At 48.5% G+C, this 21,158-nt stretch overlaps 3 protein-coding genes across 6 annotated transcripts in view; 1 reads left to right on the top strand and 2 right to left on the bottom strand.

The window, feature by feature from the left end:
* LSM7 (LSM7 homolog, U6 small nuclear RNA and mRNA degradation associated) overlaps positions 1-2,338 on the top strand; it is a 154,262-nt gene extending 151,924 nt beyond the window's left edge. For both annotated transcript variants that reach the window (XM_062618682.1, XM_062618681.1), the window contains 2 exons: positions 1,058-1,129; positions 1,275-2,338. In XM_062618682.1, the coding sequence (XP_062474666.1) occupies positions 1,058-1,129; positions 1,275-1,417 (215 nt within the window). In that variant the 3' untranslated portion in view covers positions 1,418-2,338. The remainder of the gene's footprint in view (positions 1-1,057; positions 1,130-1,274) is intronic.
* Positions 2,339-3,098: 760 nt separating this feature from the next.
* LOC134163634 (kelch-like protein 24) lies at positions 3,099-6,178 on the bottom strand. The gene is made up of 3 exons (XM_062618669.1): positions 5,200-6,178; positions 3,941-4,352; positions 3,099-3,737 (listed from the first exon to the last, which is right to left on the bottom strand). The coding sequence occupies exons 1-3, from the start codon at positions 6,119-6,121 to the stop codon at positions 3,425-3,427; spliced, it is 1,647 nt and encodes a 548-aa protein (XP_062474653.1). The 5' UTR covers positions 6,122-6,178; the 3' UTR covers positions 3,099-3,424.
* Positions 6,179-8,616: 2,438 nt separating this feature from the next.
* The window catches only part of CERS4 (ceramide synthase 4), a 28,284-nt gene continuing 15,742 nt past the window's right edge, over positions 8,617-21,158 (bottom strand). For all 3 annotated transcript variants that reach the window (XM_062618675.1, XM_062618673.1, XM_062618674.1), the window contains 9 exons: positions 19,036-19,153; positions 18,552-18,670; positions 16,906-16,963; positions 14,212-14,262; positions 13,723-13,815; positions 12,868-12,996; positions 12,494-12,600; positions 11,924-12,080; positions 8,617-9,401 (listed from right to left, as the gene is read on the bottom strand). In XM_062618675.1, coding sequence (XP_062474659.1) covers positions 9,210-9,401; positions 11,924-12,080; positions 12,494-12,600; positions 12,868-12,996; positions 13,723-13,815; positions 14,212-14,262; positions 16,906-16,963; positions 18,552-18,670; positions 19,036-19,153 — 1,024 coding nt within the window. In that variant the 3' untranslated portion in view covers positions 8,617-9,209. The remainder of the gene's footprint in view (positions 9,402-11,923; positions 12,081-12,493; positions 12,601-12,867; positions 12,997-13,722; positions 13,816-14,211; positions 14,263-16,905; positions 16,964-18,551; positions 18,671-19,035; positions 19,154-21,158) is intronic.

Below are 21,158 nucleotides of genomic sequence, written 5' to 3' on the forward strand. Positions count from 1 at the left end.
TTTCCACACTGCGCTTAAAGCAGCAAAGAAAGTCTTACGGGTGCTGCCATTAACTCGCCTGTTATCCCTTTCATCCCTCAACATACTAAATGTGCCTGGAGCTCATAGAATCCCAGCCTGGTTTGGGTTGGAAGGGAGCTTAAAGCTCCTCCAGCTCCAGCCCCTGCCACGGGCAGGGACCCCTTCCACTTGCTCCAAGCCCCTGTGTCCAACCTGGCCTTGAACGCTGCCAGGGATGGGGCAGCCACAGCTTCTCTGGGCACCCTGTGCCTCAGCACCCTCACAGTAAACTTCATCCTTGTTTCAATACATTTCCCCAGGCCTTCTCATCGCTTCCAGGGCTCTTGTGGCACTATTTCTCCTCCTCCTCCCTTGCTGTGTATGTGCAGTTGTCCATGGCATGCGCTGGCAGTGCCACCTGCAGACCACTTGTTTGTCTCAAGGTTGGCAGCAGGCTGTTAAAATCATGTTAAAACTCCCCTGGCTCCTGACACTTACAAGCTCACTTGTCCTCCTTATTGATAAGCAGACAACAGTTACTGTGTTAGCCCCAAAAGTGGGTTTGGGGGTTGTGTGGTTCTCTTTGGTGGTGGGTTTGGGGCAGTTGTCAATTCCATTGAATCCCTTGGCTTAGATTTTCTTCCCAAACGATTCACACCAGGTTCTTTCATGATGTTCATCTGACACCTGGGATTGTAAATCTCTTGTCTGAGTTGGGCTGTTAGTTCTAATGAGAAGGTATTTGTCATACTGGGGGATCATTCTGTGTAGTCTTACTCAGTGAACTCCTCCGTGCACACAAGTGTGTTTTGAAGAGCATTTTGAAGCGTTGCTTAAAACCCCCTGTGAGTTCCAGGTGACCCCACAGACAGGGTGCCCCTGCCTTGCACTTTGCTAAAGAGCACACTTGTTTCATGGCAGTGGTCTCGTTTGCTTCATAACCTTGATTGAAGGAGGGAGCAGCACTGGAGAACTGAACCTGCTCTTCCTGCACTTTTGTGTTGCTGTATACCTGATTTTGGTCTCTAATCTTTGTTTTATGTGTGGGCTTCAATAGCAAGTGGTGTCTTGAAAGGATTCGACCCTCTTCTGAACCTTGTGCTTGATGGTACCATTGAATACATGCGAGGTAAGTAACCTGCTGCCTGTATAAGGCTCCTTCCCCTCCCCAGAACCATTTTCATCACACAGCTCTGTGAGTGCCTTTTGAAGTTGCTGGAATTTGGTTTCTTTTCCTTATGCTGCCATTTTAACTGTGGATCTCTGCTCTTCAGATCCAGATGATCAGTACAAATTAACAGAAGACACACGTCAGCTGGGACTGGTGGTCTGCAGAGGGACTTCTGTGGTTCTTATTTGCCCCCAGGATGGGATGGAAGCTATTCCAAACCCTTTCATTCAGCAGCAAGATGGCTAGTGCTTGCTCTGGATTGCCTCTGACGACTTCAGGGGTGCAAATCATCAGAGAAAACTTATCAGTGTGTTGAGAAGCTTCCTGAGTTGGGGAAGGGGTTTAAATGTGGGTTTGTTAGTGTGAAAGAATGATCAATTCTTATGTTTGTGGCTTGCCATAAATGATGCAAGGATGGGGCATGACGTCTAAGAAGTACGTTCTGATTTCCCCCCTCCCAGTAAATGTGTAACTACAGTGTTGTGAGCTGCCAGGGGGTCACATATTGTCATGGAATTGTCTGAGGCCCTCTTGATCTTGTGAGTTTTGGAACAACCACATAAAATTAGTAAAGAGTCCCCTGAATATCGGTTATATCCTTTAAGTTTTTAAATACATTAAAATGTATTTAAATTAATCTACAGCCTAAATACATTAGAACATGGTTTTCTTCCTCTTAGAGAGCAGTACTCAGCTAAGAAGCAATATGGTACAGTCTTCCTGCTGTTCAGTCTCTTCTGCCTGCTTGCTCCACATGCAGGACAACTGGTTTTCTATAGTACCTTGTCATCACCTTTACAGGCTTTGTAGCTAAAAAGAGCTTTTCTAGCACTTGTTTCAGGCCTTGGGGCTGGGATCTGTGCATCAGAAAGCTCCCACGTTTCTACAGAAGGACTGGATTAACTTCTAGGATGATTCTTGGCTAAAGGACATGAACCTTGTGGAAGTACCTATCTGATCCTCAGAATTTTAGGGGAAGAATATGTAAGATCCTAATGTTCAGCCATAGGCAGTGTCTGGAAATACTGCATATTTTTATACTGTGGCTGTCCACTTGTGGTTCTGCTTGTTGGAACTTGATTTGTAAGTAAACATTTTTATTTCTTTTATACTGAAGAAAAAGATTTGAGGATTTTTTTTGAGTAAATAAATACAACTGAATCTGTTCCGAAATGTCTGGGCTTTCATCTGAAAAGGTGCTCTGCGCCTGCCACTGCAGTCCTCCTCAGCTGTAAATCCAGTCACATTTGTTCAGGAGGGCCGTGAACACAGCAGGATTAGGAGGGACCACATCAGAACCCATGCAGCCCTCTGAGGCAGGAAATCAGTGAGAGGTGGCAGCAGCTGGTCCCTTGTCTGGTGGGCATTTTAAGGAGTGCTGAGTAGAGGAGGTCATAGATTCACTGCCTGGTTTGGGCTGGAAGGGACCTTAAAGCTCCTCTAGTCCCAACCCCCTGCCACGGGCAGGGACCCCTTCCACTGGAGCAGCTTGCTCCAAGACCCTCTGTCCAACCTGGCCTTGAACACTGCCAGGGATGGGGCAGCCACAGCTTCTCTGGGCACCCTGTGCCAGTGCCTCAGCACCCTCACAGGGAAGAGCTTCTGCCCTCGGGCAGGTTCAAGCCATTCCCCTGGGCCTGTCCCTACAGGCCCTTGTCAAATGCATAAATCCAGAACAGCCTTCCTCCTTCTGCAGTGCTTCCCAGCCTGGAATAAAGGTAATTTCAGCTATAATCATGTCACCTGGGAAACTTGCTTATTCCAGGCTGAAATGATGCTGGCACTGGGTACGGCTCCACTTCAGTGGCTGGTTGGGGTTTGTTTGCTCTGTCCTACAGCACTAAGAGCTCATCCATCCTCCCGAAGGTTCTTTTGACCCACATCATTTTACTCCTACACTATTTTCCAGCACTGATGCAGTGACGTTCCTGCCTCTCCCAAGTTGTTCAATGGACAGAGCACCACAGAGGTTCAAGGTCACAGCAACCCTTTATTTAGCATCGACCCTGAGGGGTTTATGTACCACACCAGCACTGACCACCCTTCAATGATGCCGTCTTTGTGTAGACACAACAGCTCCAGCACCTTTTGCTTCAGGTTCATTTGCCAGGTAGCAAAAATAAGACGGTTATGAAGGAACAGAGCTGTTCTCCAAATTAAATCATTTCTGAGCCCAAACCTGACACAATCTGACTCCCATCAGCTGGAATGCACAGGACTTCTTCTTCCTGGTCAGGCTGGATCTGGCCTGGCTCATGCCCACGTATCAAATCTTCGCACAGAAACACATCCATTAATAGGAAGGGGACAAGGGAGTTTGTTATCAATGACCTGGCACGTATCAGTGTAGGGATCGAAGAGCACCGCAATGGGGAGAGCACCGTTGCCCTTCCTCTGTCCAAGGAGATAAATTCGTCCATTCACAGTGCTGCATCCCATGAAGAACTTGCGGGTCAGGCATTCCTCATCCACCTGGGTCCATTCATCTGTCTCCACATCGAATCGAAAAGCACCTCCTCCTATGGTGTATAAAGCACCGTTTAGTGATGTGATGCAGAGATCATACCTGGGAGGGAAGAAACCCTTGATCAGAATCGACAGCCAGATCTGGCCCTGAAGCATTCGGTGGGACCTTGGTCCTCAAATCACGAGTCCCATTTAATAGAGAATCCATACAAGTGTCGGTGGACTTCTGCTTTTCTCTTCTTGGAGCAGGACCAGCACTAGAACCTCTCCTCTCCTGCCAGGCCCCAGCAGGTTATCTCTTACCTTGGAAGCGGGGAGAATGAGATGACATCCCAGCTGTCTGTCTCCGTGTTCAGCCGCTGCACCCCATCATAGACATGTCCGTTTTCATCCAGGCCACAGACCACATAGATCCTGGTCCCCATGCTGACCGCATCTCCCCTCTCCACAGGCTGAGCCATAGGACTCATGCTTTCCCACTCTGAGTCCACCAAAGCCATGCGCTCCACTGCTGGGATTATCCCTTCATCTGTGCTCCCTCCGAGCACATACAGGTAGAGCCCTGCTCCTACTGCACAGTGGCTGTTGCGGGACTTCTTCATGGCAGGGCCTTCCAGCCAGCTATTGTCCAAGCAGTTGTAGGTAAGAACCCAATCCACGCTATACCATACAAACTCATCCCGGAAATATCCTCCTGTCACAAACAGGAAGCTCCCTGGAAAGACAACAGGGGAAAGTATCTGTTACAGGAAGGCTAAAACTGGCTCCCAAGAGCTACAGCTCTCATCTCTCCCTGGGCTGTACCAATGAGGTGCAAGATGAGGAGAGAAAAGGGCTGCTCTTTCTATTGGTTTGCAGTATTGGGGTCCTTGCAGGAAGCGTCCTCCCAGGTCTGCTCCTGCTCTTCAACAGAACCATGCAAACACTGCCTGAAAGAACCTCTTGGGATCCGATACCCAGACACCCACTTGAAATGGCACCATCACCAGCACTAGATAAGGGAAGCCATGGCACTGAGCTGTCTTGGAAGTCTTCAAAGCATGAAGATTTCACAAAATCCATGGCAAGTTTAAGTTCATGGCAACTATAAATCAGAAGTCACCGTGTGTCAAAGCCACCATGAAAGAGAGGGCCAAAAATACCCCTTCAGTGAAGTCATTGGACTCACTGCAGATAAAGCTGATGGAGGTAATGTATTAGGAAGAAGCTCTTCCCTGTGAGGGTGCTCAGAGCAAGCTGCTCTAGTGGGAGGTGTCCCTGCCCATGGCAGGGGGTTGGAACTGGATGGTCTTAAGGTCCCTTCCAACCCAAACCATTCCATGATAACTCGGGCTCAATAGTTTCTGCTAAATGAAAAGCAATATTCACCCTTGTCTAACGTGCTCCCAGGACTAAGGCAAACAAAACCATTCTGTGACTGAATATACGGACAAATAGGAGTGAGGTTTTAGCAATGCTGACTAGCACAGATTTACAGGAAAAGCAACTGAATTCCCTACACTTGGGGCTCTCAGCCTCAACTTCTGCCTGCATTTGCTCAGTCCCACTTCTCTGGGAGTTACCTACTGCTGCCACCGCGTACTGGGTGAGGTTCCTGCGCTGCAGTGGAGAACAAGCCTGCCAGGTCCCCGTTTTAGGGTGAAAGAGAAATAGTTCTTGCTGGTCCTTGTCATGCTTTCCTCCCAGCACATAGAGGGTGTCGTAGCTCCGACCTGCCTGAGGACGCAGCTCTGTGCTCTGCCAGCTGGCTGGAGGACACAGCTCTAACTTCTTGAGGAGGCTGGAGAAGGCGTCTGCCTCCCCGCAGCGCTTGCTGCGCTTCACCAAGAAGTCGAGGCAGGAGAGGCTCAGAAACGCCACCCTGATGTGGCCCACGAGCTCCAGGAAATCCTCCTCTCTTGCGGCCGGGTCCTCCATGACCCACCTCATCACGCTGTCAAAGACCACATCCTCCCGGGAAACAAAGAGCTCATCGCTTTGGAGGAGCTGCAGCAGCGTTGCCTTGGGGAGCGCCGTGAACTCCTCCTGCCACACCACGTCCCCCCAGTGAGTGAGAGCCACGTTCATGGCAGAGGCGTGCAGCTCTACGAAGGCAAAGTGCTGCGAGTAGCTCATGAGGCCCAGGCAGTTGGAAACGTGCAGCTCCCTCTCCAGAAACTTCTCACACAGCAGCTTCACTCTGTCAAACTGGAAGAAATCGGCCGCTTCCAGTAAGCTCGTCACGGTTTCCTGCTCTAGGAGCACCTGGGCTGTGCGAGTGAACTCGAGCAGCGCCCGGAAGGGCACGGCCTCCACCCCTCTGATCACGATGTGGTGCTGAGAGCTCTCTCGGGCTCCCCCGAAGAACATGGCTTCGAAATAACGGCTGTGGCTGGAAAGCGCCCTGCGGCTGACCTGGAACAGGCTCCCTCCGACCTCCAGAACCGCGTCTGCCGCTGCTTCCGTCCGAGGCCCCGGCTCCTCCGGCTCTTGTGCGGGCTCCATGCTCCTCGAGTGCCAGGCGGTTAAAATTAACTCAGCCTTTGCTCCTGTGAGGTGTCTGGAAACATCATCCCCCCCCCCCCCCCCCCCAGCCAGGGTAAATACAAGATAAGGCAATCTTGTGCTAAAAATAAAGCGTGGTTTCTGCCCTCCTGCTTTGCTCTTCAGTCTTTCCTGCTGCTTTCAGAGCAGAGCTGTATAACCAAACCCCCCCCTTTTAACTGGCACCTACCTCAGGCAGACACGAGCACAGTGAATCAGCCAAGCAAAGGGCCTGGAGGACAAGGAGGAACAGCCAAAACTGCCTCAAACACTGACTAAACAGCAAGAAGCAGTAGAACATTGAACCCATATCCATTATGATACTTCTCACTTCTGCAAATCAAAACCATAGGAAACAACTATGGGAACAAACCCACTGATTTCCCCAAAGCCACATCATTCACCAGTTCAGGTTTAAGATTAAATCCCAGAATGCTGGCAGTAGTTAGCATGTATGTAACTGCATGCTTTTAGTAAGAGATGGGGGAAGGAATGTGCTCCTGTTCAAAGCTAGATGGCTGTCACATATTCGGTCATCCTCAATCTCAATGCACGAAATCAGCAGTCATAGTACAGGCAGCAGCTCACTGATGCCACACAGTGAACTTGTGCAAAGTGTTTAGACCAAGCTACGCCACAGAGAGGTTTGCACAGTGACCTTGAACAATGCCCCTTATCCCAAAGAACACAGTCAGCAAGACTCAAGCAGGATAGTGCTACCTGAATCCAGAGCACCCTTGAGGTCCCCTCCCACACCTCTGCAAGAGGCTTCTGCAAAACCTCTTACCAGTGGGTTTATGGTCACATCTCATGAGACCCCCCTGCAGTGTGGTCTAGTGTGAGGTGTCCCTGCTCGTGGCAAGGGGTTGGAACTGGTTGGTCTTAAGGTCCTTTCCAACCAAACCCATTCTATGATTCTATGAAAAATAGACATTCATCTCCTCTCCTCCTGTTCTTGCAAGTCCAAAGCACCTCCCCAGTGCTGCAATCTTGGACTTGCCACTGCCTTGGCAGTACCAAGGAACCTGCCCCTAGGTCTAGGGGTGCCCCAAGGTGTCCCTTGTTCCAGCACCCAACACATCTTTACCTACTTGAAGCCAAATGAGGTGTTCTCTGTTGGCATGGCCCAATGTGCCTGCATGTCCCGGGTATGCAGCCTCCTCACCGTGCACACTGCATGTGTCCTGACCTTGGCAATGGCACCCGCATGTGTCTCCTTGTCACACACCACCGACAAGGCGCGACCGAGGCAGGTTACCTCCTGCTGGTTAAAGCAGCACAAAAGAGCCCAGACACTCCAACCTTTCAAAAGTCATTTATAAAGACTGTTTACAATCAGTAGTACAAAACGATCCACAACCATCCCTCCTGCACGCATCACCCGCAGAGGAGCAGCAAGGTTGCAGACTCAGATGAAAGGAACATGACGGGATACAGAACATGTGCTTTAAACGTCAAATTAGCTCAAGGCTTCAGAGACAAACTATCTTGAATGTAAAGGATGATGCAGGAACAGATGCTCTCCTCCCAGAGCACGTTACTGCCCTGGAATCCCCCCCCACTGGAGCCACTTTTCCCCCTGTGAAGAGATCCAGAGTATTTTAACTGAAACCCAAGATGAGCGCATGCAAGCTCAGAGCCAAGCTCTCTCAGCCACATCTCAGGTGAACCAGGTGGGTTGCTGAAAACCCTCTTCTATGCTGTCACTTGCCTTTTAAACACGTGCTTCTGAAGCCATGTGTTTCCTTGGCGCATGTCCTTCCCCAGTGAGCACTGGTTCTTACTGGACACATAGAGGAAAGTGTCAGCATGGCCTTGGCAGTCATCGTCCCTGCACTCACTGCAATGAAGCTGTGAATACTTTGGTTTCACAGACTAATTGATCTATGAACCAGAAATTCATGTCATACGAATTTAACTCTTTCAAGGTATTACAGAATTCAAAGTCTAAGACTACACAGGATGTAAGGCCTAAGACATCTGAACAAACTGCATCAGAACTGCATCATGACTTCATGGACTAGTGCTTTAAACTTGCTTTTCTCGATACACCTAGGCTAAGGCCCTAGAGTTAGAAGGCCACATTAAAGCATTATTCCATGAGGTTCAGCAGACCTTCTCTGGATCCTTTTTCCTCTGAGGTCAGGGGAAATGTGTTCCCTTCTTGCCACAAGCTGACCCTGTAAACATTTCCTGCTGTGCCAATCACACTGGGTGAAAACATGAGCACTTAAATCAGTGTGGGCTTCTAGATCACCTCATTTCTTGTCACCTCCCTCCTGCTGCTGTGCTTACCCCCAGGGCAGGTTTAAAGGATTACCTGACAGTTGAGACACAGTTGTCTGGATTTTCCAGCTCTTCCAGCTCTGATTTGGGTGGGCGCTCTCTCAGTCTGGCCTTTGGATTTTCCACTTTTGTGGCAATAATGCTGGTACAGAAGAGGCTGAGATCCATAGGGCACAGAGCAGCATTTCCTTTGAGAAGCACATGTATTCTCCTATGTGTTTCCAAAGCTTCCATTTCACTATGCTCAGGTTTAATCTTCTGTGTATGGGCACCTGTCTTCTCAAAGGTTTCCCCACATTTGGATTTGGAGTCTCACACTTAACTTGTTAGCCATTACCATTAGTGGCAATGGGCCAGGGCCTCCAGGGGCTGGTAAAGGCTAAGCTGAATCCTTTCACACAGCATTATGTGGTTAAAACTTGACGCTGTCAGAGTTTATCCACCTCTTTTTTTTTGTTTTTATAAAGCATTTTTCAAGATTAACACATTTAACAACAACTGTGGCACAGCCTAACCCGAGTCAAACCGCTTTGATCCCTTTCTGTCTGCTTCAAGGCTACCAGCTACAGTAAGCTTGTATTGAAGAAAGACCAAAAACTTCCTCCAACTAGCACTGACCTTAACCACTTCTGTTTGCAGGAAGCAGGAATTCAGCTATGATACTGCAATTGCACTCCAATTTATCTATACAATAAGCAAAACTGTTTCTAAAGACACTGAACTGGGCTGACGCCAGAGCAGATGAGAAGCACGGGCGCAGTAGCTATCTTTCCTTGACGTGGCCGTTGGTGAGATGGGTTCTGCTGTTCAGTGGCTCAGACCCATTCCTCTGGATAAAGCTGTTGCTTGTGACGCTGCTGAAATACGTGATCCCATTTTTCTCCTTTTCCCTAAGCTTTTCTTTTTCTTCATCCTTGTCGCTTTCTTCTGTGTCACTTCTCATGTCCTTTTCCATCTAAAGAAACACGTAAATGAGAAGCAAGACAACATACAAGTCTGCACAAGAAGCAGTGGCAGCCTGAGCCACAGCAGGAACATTCATCTGCTGCCTCAGATGAACGCGTGCCTCAGCCTTTGGCACGCAGTCCTGCTGTGTCCTTTCAGCTTTTACATAGAACCACAGAATAGTTTGGGTTGGAAAGGACCTTAAGATCATCCAGTTCCAACCCCCCTGCATGGCCAGGGACACCTCACACTAAACCATCTCACCCAAGGCTTCATCCAACCTGGCCTTGAACACTGCCAGGGATGGAGCATTCGCAACCTCCCTGGGCAACCCATTCCAGTGCCTCAGCACCCTCACAGGAAAGAATTTCCTCCTTAGATCCAATCCAAACTTCCCCTGTTTCAGTTTTAACCCGTTACCCCTTGTCCTGTCACTACAGTCCCTAATGAAGAGTCCCTCCCCAGCATCCCTATAGGCCCCCTTCAGATACTGGAAGGCTTACATCACCTTTGGAAACAAGATTCTTTCTTGTCTCTTTGATTTCAGTCTCAGTGTAATCCTAGCTGTGATCATGGAATCATGGAATGTTTTGGCTTGGAAGGGACCTTAAAGCTCATCAGTTCCAACCCCCTGCCACGGGCAGGGACACCTTCCACTAGAGCAGCTTGCTCCAAGCTGGCCTGATAACCATTACAAATTACAGTACTGGTTGAGAAGCAGCACGAAAACACAGCCAGCCAGGACTGAGGGCAATGATAGGAGACTGAGGAGATCCATACTGGTGCTTTGGGCATAAACATCTGGAAGAAGGATGGGAGAGGCTCTTTCACACGTTCTAAAAGGGCCAAGGAAATAGCTTCTGACCACGCCTGGCCTGGATGGCTGCAGGTTGAGCACACTGCTCTGGCCAGGAATTAGGAAAATACTAAATTAGGATTAGGAAAATAGTAAAAGGGCATCTTCAACTGTGTCTTCATTTTCTGCCCTGTGAAACTTCTGTTTCCTGGTTTGCAAGGAATTTGCCCTGCACAACCTTAAGGGAGGAAAAGGGGACAATATGGATGAAGATGAGCCTTCAATGCTTTTTCTCAGTTCCCATAACACAGAATTCCCCAGTTGGATACTAATAAAACAACTCATCTTGGGCTATGAGGTCAACTCCCACAAGGCACTGACTTCTTACTCCTGGCCTCTAGCTTCTGCATGTGGCCAATTTAAATGCCATTAGGTCATGCCTTTGATTTTGGGAAGAATTTCATGCTGAGCAGCAGTTTGGTCTCACAGCAAATGATGGGTCAGAAAGAGTGGGAGGCCCTTCCCTTAAGTTTATACAGCTGCATCTCAGACTTTCATCTAGGGTTGCTCTGTGACTTATGAACAGCACTACCTGGGTGCAACACTGAATGGGTTATGGTTTGGACTTCTCTACTGCTCCAAACAGTCCAGACAGCTAGTTTAGACAGAAATATCTACCTGTAGACATCTACAGCACTGCAAGACAATCCATATGAAACATGTATTAATGATGGGGCAGTGTACCCTAAGCAAATGTGCTGGGAGGAGTGGCTGGTACGCTGGAGGATCGTGCTGCCATCCAGAGGCACCCTGGCAGGATGGAGAAGTGGGCTGACAGAGACCTTGTGAAGTTCTACAGGGGAGAAGTGGGAACCCGGGCACCAGAACATGCTGGGGGCCCAGCAGTTTCTCTAGGAAAAACCTGGAAGTCCTGGCAGACACCGAGCTGAACAGGAGCCAGCAACATGCCCTGGCCTGCATTAGGAGGAGCATCGCCAGCAGGACAAGGTGATCCTTCCCTTGTGCTCAGCACTGGGGAGGCCTCGCCTGAAGCTCTGGGTTCAGTTCCAGGCCCCTCAGTACAAGAGAGCCATGGACATACTGCAGAGAGTCCAGTGAAGGGCCATGAAGATGATGAAGGGACTGCATGAGGGAAGGCTGAGAGAGCTGGGACTGTCCAGCCTGGAGAAGGGAAGGCTCAGGGGGATGTTATCAATGTATATTAACAGCTGAAAGGAAGGTGCAGCCAGGCTCTTCGCAGCAGTGCCCAGTGACAGGACAAGGGGCCACGGGCACAAACTGAAACACAGGAGGCTCCCTTTGAGCATCAGGAAACACTTCGTTACTGAGAAGGGGACCGAGCACTGGCACAAATGCCCAGAGAGGTTTTGGAGTCTCCGTCCTTGGAAATATTCAAAAGCTGTCAGGACATGATCCTGGGCAACCTACTTCTAAGTGAGCCAGGGAATGAATAGGGATAGAACTTCCAGAGGTGCCTTCCAACCTCAGCCATTCCGTGATTCTGTGATCTCAGTAATGCTGTCATTACAAATCCTGTACTTCAGGGTGAAGCACTTTTGCACTGCCCTCACCAACCCCAACTTTCCCTGTTTTAATCTCTTTGTTTTGTTACAAATGCAGATCACCCTGGAGCAAGTGCTGGGACTGGTGGCAAGCAGTCGAGGTGGATCCTCCCTCCCTGTGTGATGCACAGGGGACTACAAACCCATCCATACCGTGCCTCTGAGGATGAACATGTAGACCATGTGAATAATTAGGCAGGACCAGAAGATGTGGAGCAGCTGCAGAATTATCAGGAGAGCATTCACAAAGTAGTATCCAAAGAAAGGCTGGAATATCTCCATGGAGTAATAGTAGGTATTATAGAGCACTCTGCAAAAGAGGGGGAATTGCAGTGGAGGGAAAGTATGTTGTTAATATGGCTGTAATTAAGCCCTAGAAAGCTCTGGTCACAGAGGAAGTTTAAGGGCAATCACCTTCATATATATAACACACGTGAGCCAGCTCCCAGTTTCCCACCAGAAATAAGAGGGTAGAGCCAAGGACTCCTCCTCTGCAATATTCTTCAGGACTTTAAGACTACTCTATGAATTCCAAGGCAGGCCACCCTACTTTACCCCAGGGCAGCTGCAAGAGCCATGTGCCACTGTGGCCTGTGCAAAGGGCAGGGACATACGCTCAAGGCCTGAAAAGCAAAGGCTGCAGCAAAAGATTCAGCCCCCAGCTGTAGGATCCTGTCCCTTTGAAGGCAGCTTTTCCACTCCCCTCTCCTGCAGCAGACTCACATGTAGGGGAAAACGACCAGGCGGCTGATGAGGAAAACAGCTGAGAAGATCATAAAGAGGCTGTCACAAGTTCTTTTCCACTTCATGTAATTGAATATCTTAGTTGGCTGGAAGGAGAAAGAACAATAAAACCGAAGGCCAAGACAGTGAGTGCATCTGCATGTGCTCCAGGGTGCTAAAGAGCCAGATCTGACACAATCTGCATGCAGTCAATCATGCCTCTTCCTGGCTGGTTGCAGGGCACCCTAGGCTGGGTCAGATCAGTACTGAGTTGGTTGGGAAGCACCTTAATGCCAGGCCCACACTGTGCTAGGTCAAAAGGCACCCTTTAGCTGAAGAGCACCGTTGCCTGGCATGTAAGTTGTGGAGCTCACCTCTAGGAAGCAATCAGAAGCATCATGAATGATCATCACCAGGGTCCCAATGCGGATGTAATTGGCACAGTATGAGAAGCTGATGAGGAAGATGGTTGCAGCATGATGGACTATCTGCTCCTTGAAATCCTGATGAGAAAGGGGACAGCAGTGAATAGAATCCATAATGCACCTTATATCTCTCTACCCAATGACTAAGAAACCTCCACTGTAAGGTATTACCCATAGAACTCTTCTACCAAACACATTCCAGAAACACAGGCAACCAAGAGACCAGTTTATGGTGTAAACTGAGGATCTTGCAACAGAGAACACTCTCTCCCTCCCTCAGTAATGGTCCCAGGATGATACAAATCAGAAGACAGAAGAGTAAAAACCAATGATTCAACATCAAGAGAGCTTCCTTTCCATCACAAAGCAGTGCCCCAGTTCCTACCTGTTTGCACAATCATTTCATACCCCTTTCTCAGTGATGGAGACTCAATCACTCTTTATTTACAAGGGTACATTTGCAGCCTCAAGTGTATGTAACCATGCAGCACCCTCTCTGTGGCGCACTGGCACCTAGGTCCACATGCAGCTTAACTGGCAGAGAACCATCTCTTTTCCCCTCTCAGTGATCAGTGCACCCAGATTGTGGACTCTGCAGCAGTTTGTGCCTTTCTGTGTCAGGGTTTGTATGCTCTACTTCCCAGAGGGGAGGGAAGCCAGTGACTGGGAATGGAAAGTCCTGGGAATGAGCAAGGAAAGAGTCCCCCAGCACCTCAGAGCAGCACTATACACTGCTCTTGAAGGTCACTGTCCCCAGTGTTCAGCCTCTTTGTGCTTGGTTCTTCCCTAAGCCTTGCCACTCACCTTCCTCTTCACATCAAAGGGCAGGGTGAAGACCAGTGACCAGTAGAAGGAGAGCTCCAGCATGTAGTACCAGAACAGGGAGGACTGGAGGGGCTGTGAGAGAGGGAGAGACAGGGAACTACCCATCAGATAAAGCAGAGCAAAGGCTGGAAGTGAAGGCTCCTTCCTAGGCCAAAGAACATCAGAAACCAAACCAACCAAACTGGTTCTTGCAGCTTCAGGGGGGAATACTTCCACTGAACAAGGCAGTTACTTGGGGAATGTCAGCTGTGCTGAGGCAAAAGCAAATTGCTGAGGAAATTCCACTTTGCTGAATCATGTGGACCATTTAAGGAACCACCAGGAAGATCTGGAATCTTTGGTGTGTTTCTTTAGCACTGTGCAGGGTCCTGAGCAATTTAGTTCAGTGCTCTTTCGTCACCAGGACAACCTGATTTGCAGTGACACTACATGGTTTGTAACAGCAGTTTTCCCTCTTGCAGGACTCACCTGCTGTGGATATCCTGTCCAGCATTCTCTATGGTCCCAAAGCCAAGGCTTCTGCAAAGAAAACACAACATGAACGTGAGAATGCCAGAAGAATTCTTCTCTCATCACCCACCTAACTCCTTCAGTTTGCCTACTACAAACCTTGCCGTGGTTTATCAAAGGCAGAGGTGGGCACACTGTCTGGAATTCAGTTGCAAAGAGGTTTCCACTGCAAGAACTTGCAGCTGCTTGTGGCACTACCCGTTTGTGGCCATTGAGCTGAGTTTTCACAGGCTGTTCAGCCTGGTCCTAAATAAAAGAGCTCAAAGAAGGTGTATACCAACCTGTTCTACAAGTCTGGGGTGGTGATGTTTTGAGCATATTAAATGACAACTGTTTCATTAAGAATCTCTGTGGTTTGGACACCACCACTTAAATGTAGCAAAAAGGCTGAAAACTTGTGTGCCAAGAACATGGCTCCTCCTCTAAACGTGAGGCTCGTGCTGCAGTCTGTTAAGTAATGAACCTCTGAGAAGATCCGACTGTGGCCACACTTCATATCAAATTGCCAGTTGAGAGCCTGACAACTTAGAAGCTTCCATAAAACCCTGGCAACTAAAGTCCCCCAAAGTTCTCCCTGCACTGAGCATGCTCTGACCCTTTGATTTGATCAGAGCATACAGTGATGGAACATATTCTATGCTGCTTCTGAAAGGGTAATTGGCTAGAACAGTTCTACAAGGCTCCAGATAGCAGAGCAGTGGCTTTTACAAGCAGTGGTAATGATGCTGTGTAGACACAGCCTCCTGCTGGCTGGAAGTGGGGTTGGGAGCAGGATTTCCAGCAGATACAGGTACAGAACCAGGAGAAATGTGATCTAGAAACTCTGGCACACTGTGTTACCTGAACTAGGTAGGAACCACAGGTCCTGAATTTCATCGCTCCTCTACTCTCAGCAAGAAAAGCTGTTTTCTGGTGGCCTACTTGAGATAAGTAGGCCCAGAGGAAGCCATGAAGATGCTGTGAGGGTTGGAGCAGCTCTGCTCTGGAGCCAGGCTGAGAGAGCTGGGCTGGGGCAGCCTGGAGAAGAGAAGGCTCCTGAAGGGGAGACCTGAGAGCAGCTCCAGTGCCTGAAGGGGCTGCAGGAAACCTGGAGAGGGGCTTTGGCCAAGGGCCTGTAGGGACAGGCCAAGGGGAATGGCTTGAACCTGCCAGAGGGGAGACTGAGATGAGCTCTGAGGCAGAAGCTCTTCCCTGTGAGGGTGCTGAGGCGCTGGCACAGGGTGCCCAGAGAAGCTGTGGCTGCCCCATCCCTGGCAGTGCTCAAGGCCAGGTTGGACACAGGGGCTTGGAGCAAGCTGCTCCAGTGGAAGGGGTCCCTGCCCGTGGCAGGGGTTAGAGCTGGAAGAGCTTTAAAGGTTTCTTCCAGCCCAAACCATTCTATGGTTCTCTAAGTTCCTACTGCTACCTGGTATTTCTGACTCATGGGACAGAAGTCTTCTGCTTTCAGCTGCTAAGATGAGCTTTAAACACTTGCTTTTTTTTTCTAAAGAAAGGTGCTCCAGAGGAACAAATAAAACACTGCTCACATTACAAGGTAAACATGTAAAAGTCAGGAAATGTCACAAGTAACTAAGCCCTGTCACATTCATTCTTTGTCCTTCTTTTTAATGCAGTCATTTTGTACAACTTCAGCTAACAGATTAACCTGCTATCTGCTACAGGATCTAAAGGTGCTGTCTGTAGATGCCTCCCTCTCTTGTGAAAATTGGAAGACATGTACTGAAGAAAGACTCTTCTGAAACGTGAGGATGATCTTTTATTCCTAGAACGGTCAGAACATGCAAAAGAGCAGGATTTTGCCTTCAACTTGGATGCAGGGATTCACAAAACACTACAGTTGGGATTTAGATACTTTCACTCCTCTGCTAGCTCACAGAGTACCTTAAATTCTGACTCAGAAGTCAGTCTAAGTTCAGAAGTTCTTCACTTGTTACCATAAGTTATAAGCATAGTTTGTGCCTGCAGGCTTGGGAGCTGCAGGTGTTCCATTCCTTAACCCCTCAGAATGGGCCAATGTAAAGCTCACCTGGGGAAGTGGTTCAGGAAGAGAGCCAGGAGAACGTCTAACACACAGTCAGAGGCAGGCCTGTGCCCCAGTCTCAGCTCACTGATCAGAGCATATTCACGGCTTCTATTACCTCTTCTGCCTGTTGAGGCAGTTCAATTTGTATTGAGAACTCATTATTTATCAGATTGGAGAAAAGGCAGAGGCATGAGCTTGAACCAACCACACCTTGGGCAAGGAAAAGAAGACTAACACATAAAATGATTAAATTGCAGTCCATGCTCCAAAGGAAACCTGAGTTTTTTACCTTAGCAGGTATCAGATACAACACACTACCAGGCCCTGCAGCTTCCATCTCAGGTAAGTGTTCTATCTCCTAGCCCACATAAATGTATTTTTACACAACCCCAACTGTCTTCTGCTTTGCCAGAAGAAGAGGAAACCTCTTGGGTTTGAGCTGGAGCGTTTAAAACAAGCAGGGGCCGATCTGTGTGTGGTCTCATAAACGTGCTGTGTAGGGGATACACACTGACCGGGGGGGAAAACCTCTACGAGAAGGTCTGAAAGGACATGTTTGACCAGACAAGCTGCCGTTCTTGCAGGCACTGGCTGGGTAGAACAGCAGGTGGCACTGCTCGTGTACTCACATCGTACAGGACAGCGAGCCCGGTGATGAAAGAAGTGATGTAAAACGTAAACCTCCAGCTACAAACAAACAAAACAGAGCAGGTTAGAAGCCGTTCATTAACCACCCCCCTGCGGGTCTGTGCATCAACCCTACCCCTTCAAAGAAGGGCACTATTAAGGTAGATGTGTATCAATATGCCCATAACAGGAGTGGCTCTTTGCGTGTCACTGGCACATCCACCAGGTCACAAAGAGCAATTGTTCTGCTTTAGATGAAACCACAAGAATCCTGCTGACTAAAATCTCCCAGATAATCATTCCAAACCTTCCCAGCACTGGCAGTCAAACAGCACCAATCCCTCTCCTAGGCTTTGGAGATAGGGCATGCTTAATTCATTATCATGTGAAGTAACGAGTATGTCATGCTCGAGCTCAGTCAGAAGCTGGTAATGGTTTAACCACATTAAACCCACATACAAATACATATGAGCTGCTTGCCAAGTTCAGTGGACAGAGGCAGGTCACCCGATCATACACACATAATAAGGAATGAAGGAATTTCACCCCAATGGGATAAGCAAGCTGTTGATAAAACAAAACACAAGAAACCTTCAAAGGATTCAAATGATCTAAACCAGTCCTTACATTTCCAAACATCTCCATAACAAATCAGAAGGAACTCCATTCTGAGAGAGAGCAAGACCCTACCTGCCAATGACACCCCCAGGAGCTCCAAGCCACACATAACCAGTGCAAAGCTACTACATCACAGACAGAGATTCCTTCTACAGACCCTGCCTGGTGACAGAGAGCAGGTGGAAGGACTCCATCCTCACTGAGTCAAGTCACCAACTATTTACTGTTTCCTGTTTATTGTAAGTGCAGGGGAACTTAAGATTGCATCTTCATGGGAGGAGATGAAGCAGACTGCTTTACAACTCCTCGTCCACAGACTTTGTATTTCTAGCTGCAACTACCCAGAATATTATAAATAAATGAGGGGTTTTAAGCAGGGGTTTTGAATGAGAGATTGAGTGCTAAGTGGAGCACAAGGGGATTAGCTCAAAGTTGATGCCTACCCTTTGGTTACACACTTTCAGACAGATACATTTTAGGCAGAACGCAATCCAGCCCACTGCCTGTGACTTCTGAAAGCAACAGCGGGCAGAACAGTTGCAGAAAAGATGCAGCAGAAGGAATCAGCTTGCACTGAGGCAAAGAGAAGTCACAGGAAAGGCAACAGAAAGGCTATTTCGGGGGCAGCAAAGCGGCAAGAAGCAGTAAGATGCAAAGCAGTAGGGAGTTTTTCAGGCACAATTGTGTTTCAAAGCAGAATGCAGACTTACAGAGTCAAAACCAGAAGTACTAGAAGGAATAAAGGTGAGACAGGAATAAAAGGAGACTTGGGAGTGAAAATAAAGGGGAAAAGCAGCTCTGTTTCAGTAACAGAGAAGCAGCAAAGAGCTGCAGAAGAACTGCAACCCATATGGGGCAGGGAAGACCCAGGATGCTCTCTGTTATAGGAGTGGAGGGCAGGTTGGGGAGCTGCTGGAGCTGGGATGCTCTCTGCATAGGGGTGGAGGCCAGGCTGGGGAGCAGTGAGCTGCCCACGGAACTCAGCTCTGGTGGAAGGCCCCTGCTTCTCATGGCTTGTGCTGCTGCTCACCAGGCCTCGCAAAACTTCTTGGACAGGCTGGGTCTGTCCGTGTTCCTCCGGCGCCGGAACCACCTCTCCACCTTCCTCAGCGGCAGGTCGCACTGCTTGGCCAAACCGAGCAGCTCGCCCTGGAAAAGAGGGGAGAAAGCAGGGGTCAGACCCAGCCTGGAAGGTCAGATGTGGCAGTATGGGCATCTTGTCCAAGTCAGCACAGAGCCCAGCTGGAGGCTCCTCACAAGCCCAAATCTGGTCAATCTTAAGGCATTTTGCAGCAAGCTGTCTGGTCTTAGTGTAAAGATCTCAGAGAGCAGAACATCTCTGGCTCCTGTGGCTGGCTGGTGTTGGGTGGCCAGTGCTTTAGTGGTTCCTGCTGCTCCACTGAGCTTCCAAATACGAGTGGCATTACCCAGCTTCAGAATTGTGTGTGATTCTGTTCCCAGTAATAAGACACAAGGGCTGAATCTAGAGGAAAGCAAAGGAAGAAAGGACTTACCTCACCCGGGTTCTTGCAGCGTGTACTGTAGAACGTTTCCAGTACAGGGTTGGGCTGAGCTTTTGGTCTCTGCTTGTCTCTCACACCCAGTTTGCTACTGAGGGGCAGGGCTATGGCTCTGCAACAGAAAAGATAAAGGCTCAGCCAAAACCAGAACAGTGATTTCTGATATTGCAGCACTGTTTAAACATGATGTACTACATCCCAGCTGCCTCCCACAGTTTGAATTGAAGCACAAGTATCACGCCAAGCAACTAAGATGGATAAAGAAACAGAGAAGAAAAAAAAACCCAAATTTACAGCAAAAACAGTGGGACTCGTCCTGAGCTCTGTGCTCACATAAGGTTGGGAAATGCTATATCCTCCTCTGCCAACTTCTGAATCCACCATGCTTGGTCATCCAGGATTATGGCACTAAGCCCAGGCACGCAGAGTCAGCTGTGATACCTATCAGTGCTCTCTGGCTTGCTTACAGCTTATGCACAGTTACATATTGCTGATAAGGCCTTAATGATAAGGCCACTGCTCCATCTAAAACCCTGAACATACACAGCATCCACTTGAACTCAGGATTTGGCTCAGGATCGAGACAGAGTCTCTATCAGATGTGTGATATGAAAGGTCCTGCTGAAACAGGAGGTCACTTGGTCTTCACTGGAGTAACTTAGCTCTGTTTTCCTAAGGCAAGTCAAACATGGGTTGTAAAATAAAAGACATAGCAACTAGAAATGTAGCCACAAGGATGCTTGTGCTAGCTGTGCATCTTCAGCCCTTCACAGGGGAACAATGCAGGGCAAAACTACTGCATAAACACCAAGTGGTAACAAAACTGGGCATGGAATTGCTGTGCTCAACAATTCAACTCCTCCATTACACACGCTCTTCTCTCCCTCACCAGTGGTGTGAAGGGAGGTCCAACCAATTTTCCACTAGGGCAGCTTGTTCCAAGCCCCATCCAAGCTCTGCACTAGGTCTTGGCTCTTACATTAAGTGCTTCCTTGAAGTGGGCCTGAGCTTTCGCTTTAAAAAGCAAGTCATTGAACACAAGCTCCTCTGAAGATGTAACCAAGTTCTGCTGCTGAAGAAGAACCTTATTGCGCCTTCTTATCAGTCCACATCAGGAACTGAAAGGTCTGAACTTTTCCAGACACATTAAAGAGAATTTTCCTGCCAGGTGTCAGGGCAGTTTGCTAATGAGCATTTTAATGGGAAAACTATTTCAATTCTCCTGACTGATTTCTTAGCTTTGTTTAATCCCTGTCTTCTCTTCTCCTTCCTGCTGGCTTGTTACAGTCATGGCATAAAATCACACTGTAACAGAAACAAGGCAGCTGCAGTTGATGAAGACAGGCTGTAATTAACCAAAGTTACAATCACTTTGTTGTTAAGGTTTTACCCATCAGTTATGGGGCCAATCCTATTTTTATGACCATCATTGGGAAATCAAGGCCTGAACTTCTTCCTAAGGGACGTTGGTACATGTTGGATATATGCTCTGACTCAGTTTTCATTTAAATCTGGTTCCAAGAATGATGCTGGTACTGATTTCAACATCACAGATTCATCATCTCAGCTGCAGGGATGGTCTCATCATGGCAACTTATCAGCTGTCTGGAAGACAGAAGGAGGAAGTCTGAGGACTAATCAGTACCACTCGCTACAGGTAGGCAAGGCAAGACACAGAATGATTCTCATCTCAAGCCTCCTCCACCAGTGAGCTTCTTGCACTCCATGGTTTACAGAGGAAGGTTCACACTAAGCCATTTCATTCGGCAAGCACCAACGAACAAACTGTCTTGTGCAAAACCTGCTGCAATTGAAACTAAATGGATTAATCAGGAAGGGGCATAAAGGATGCTCCCCCACTGTGCAAAATGAGACCACACAGCTCCTGCAGAGGCTTCTGAGTTACCACCAGATACAAGAAATAACTGAACTTTGGGGAGTGGGGTTTTTGCCTCTCCCACAAATGGTTTTGAATTTACCAGGATGTCCCCCTGTCAGCATCTTCTAGGAGTAAGAAATGCAGAACCAGGGACAGCAGCAACTGGAACTTGTGCTCTCTGAAGTACAATCTCTTTTAGCTTCATGCTTGCCCTTTCAGAAGGAAGGGTGCCCTCTTC

This window comes from Pezoporus occidentalis, unplaced genomic scaffold (assembly GCF_034315485.1).
Source record: "Pezoporus occidentalis ecotype Australia unplaced genomic scaffold, CSIRO_AGI_Poc_V1 ctg202, whole genome shotgun sequence".
Taxonomy (NCBI): Eukaryota; Metazoa; Chordata; class Aves; order Psittaciformes; family Psittacidae; genus Pezoporus; species Pezoporus occidentalis.

What these genes read in the sequence shown, in the direction of transcription:
- LOC134163634 (XM_062618669.1), bottom strand. Translation starts at nt 6,121, where the DNA reads ATGGAGCCCGCACAAGAGCCGGAGGAGCCGGGGCCTCGGACGGAAGCA. An exon ending in GTACGCGGTGGCAGCAGTAG is followed by an intron (nt 4,353 to 5,199) that starts GTAACTCCCAGA and finishes TTGTCTTTCCAG; the next exon opens with GGAGCTTCCTGTTTGTGACA. An exon ending in TCATTCTCCCCGCTTCCAAG is followed by an intron (nt 3,738 to 3,940) that starts GTAAGAGATAAC and finishes CTTCCCTCCCAG; the next exon opens with GTATGATCTCTGCATCACAT.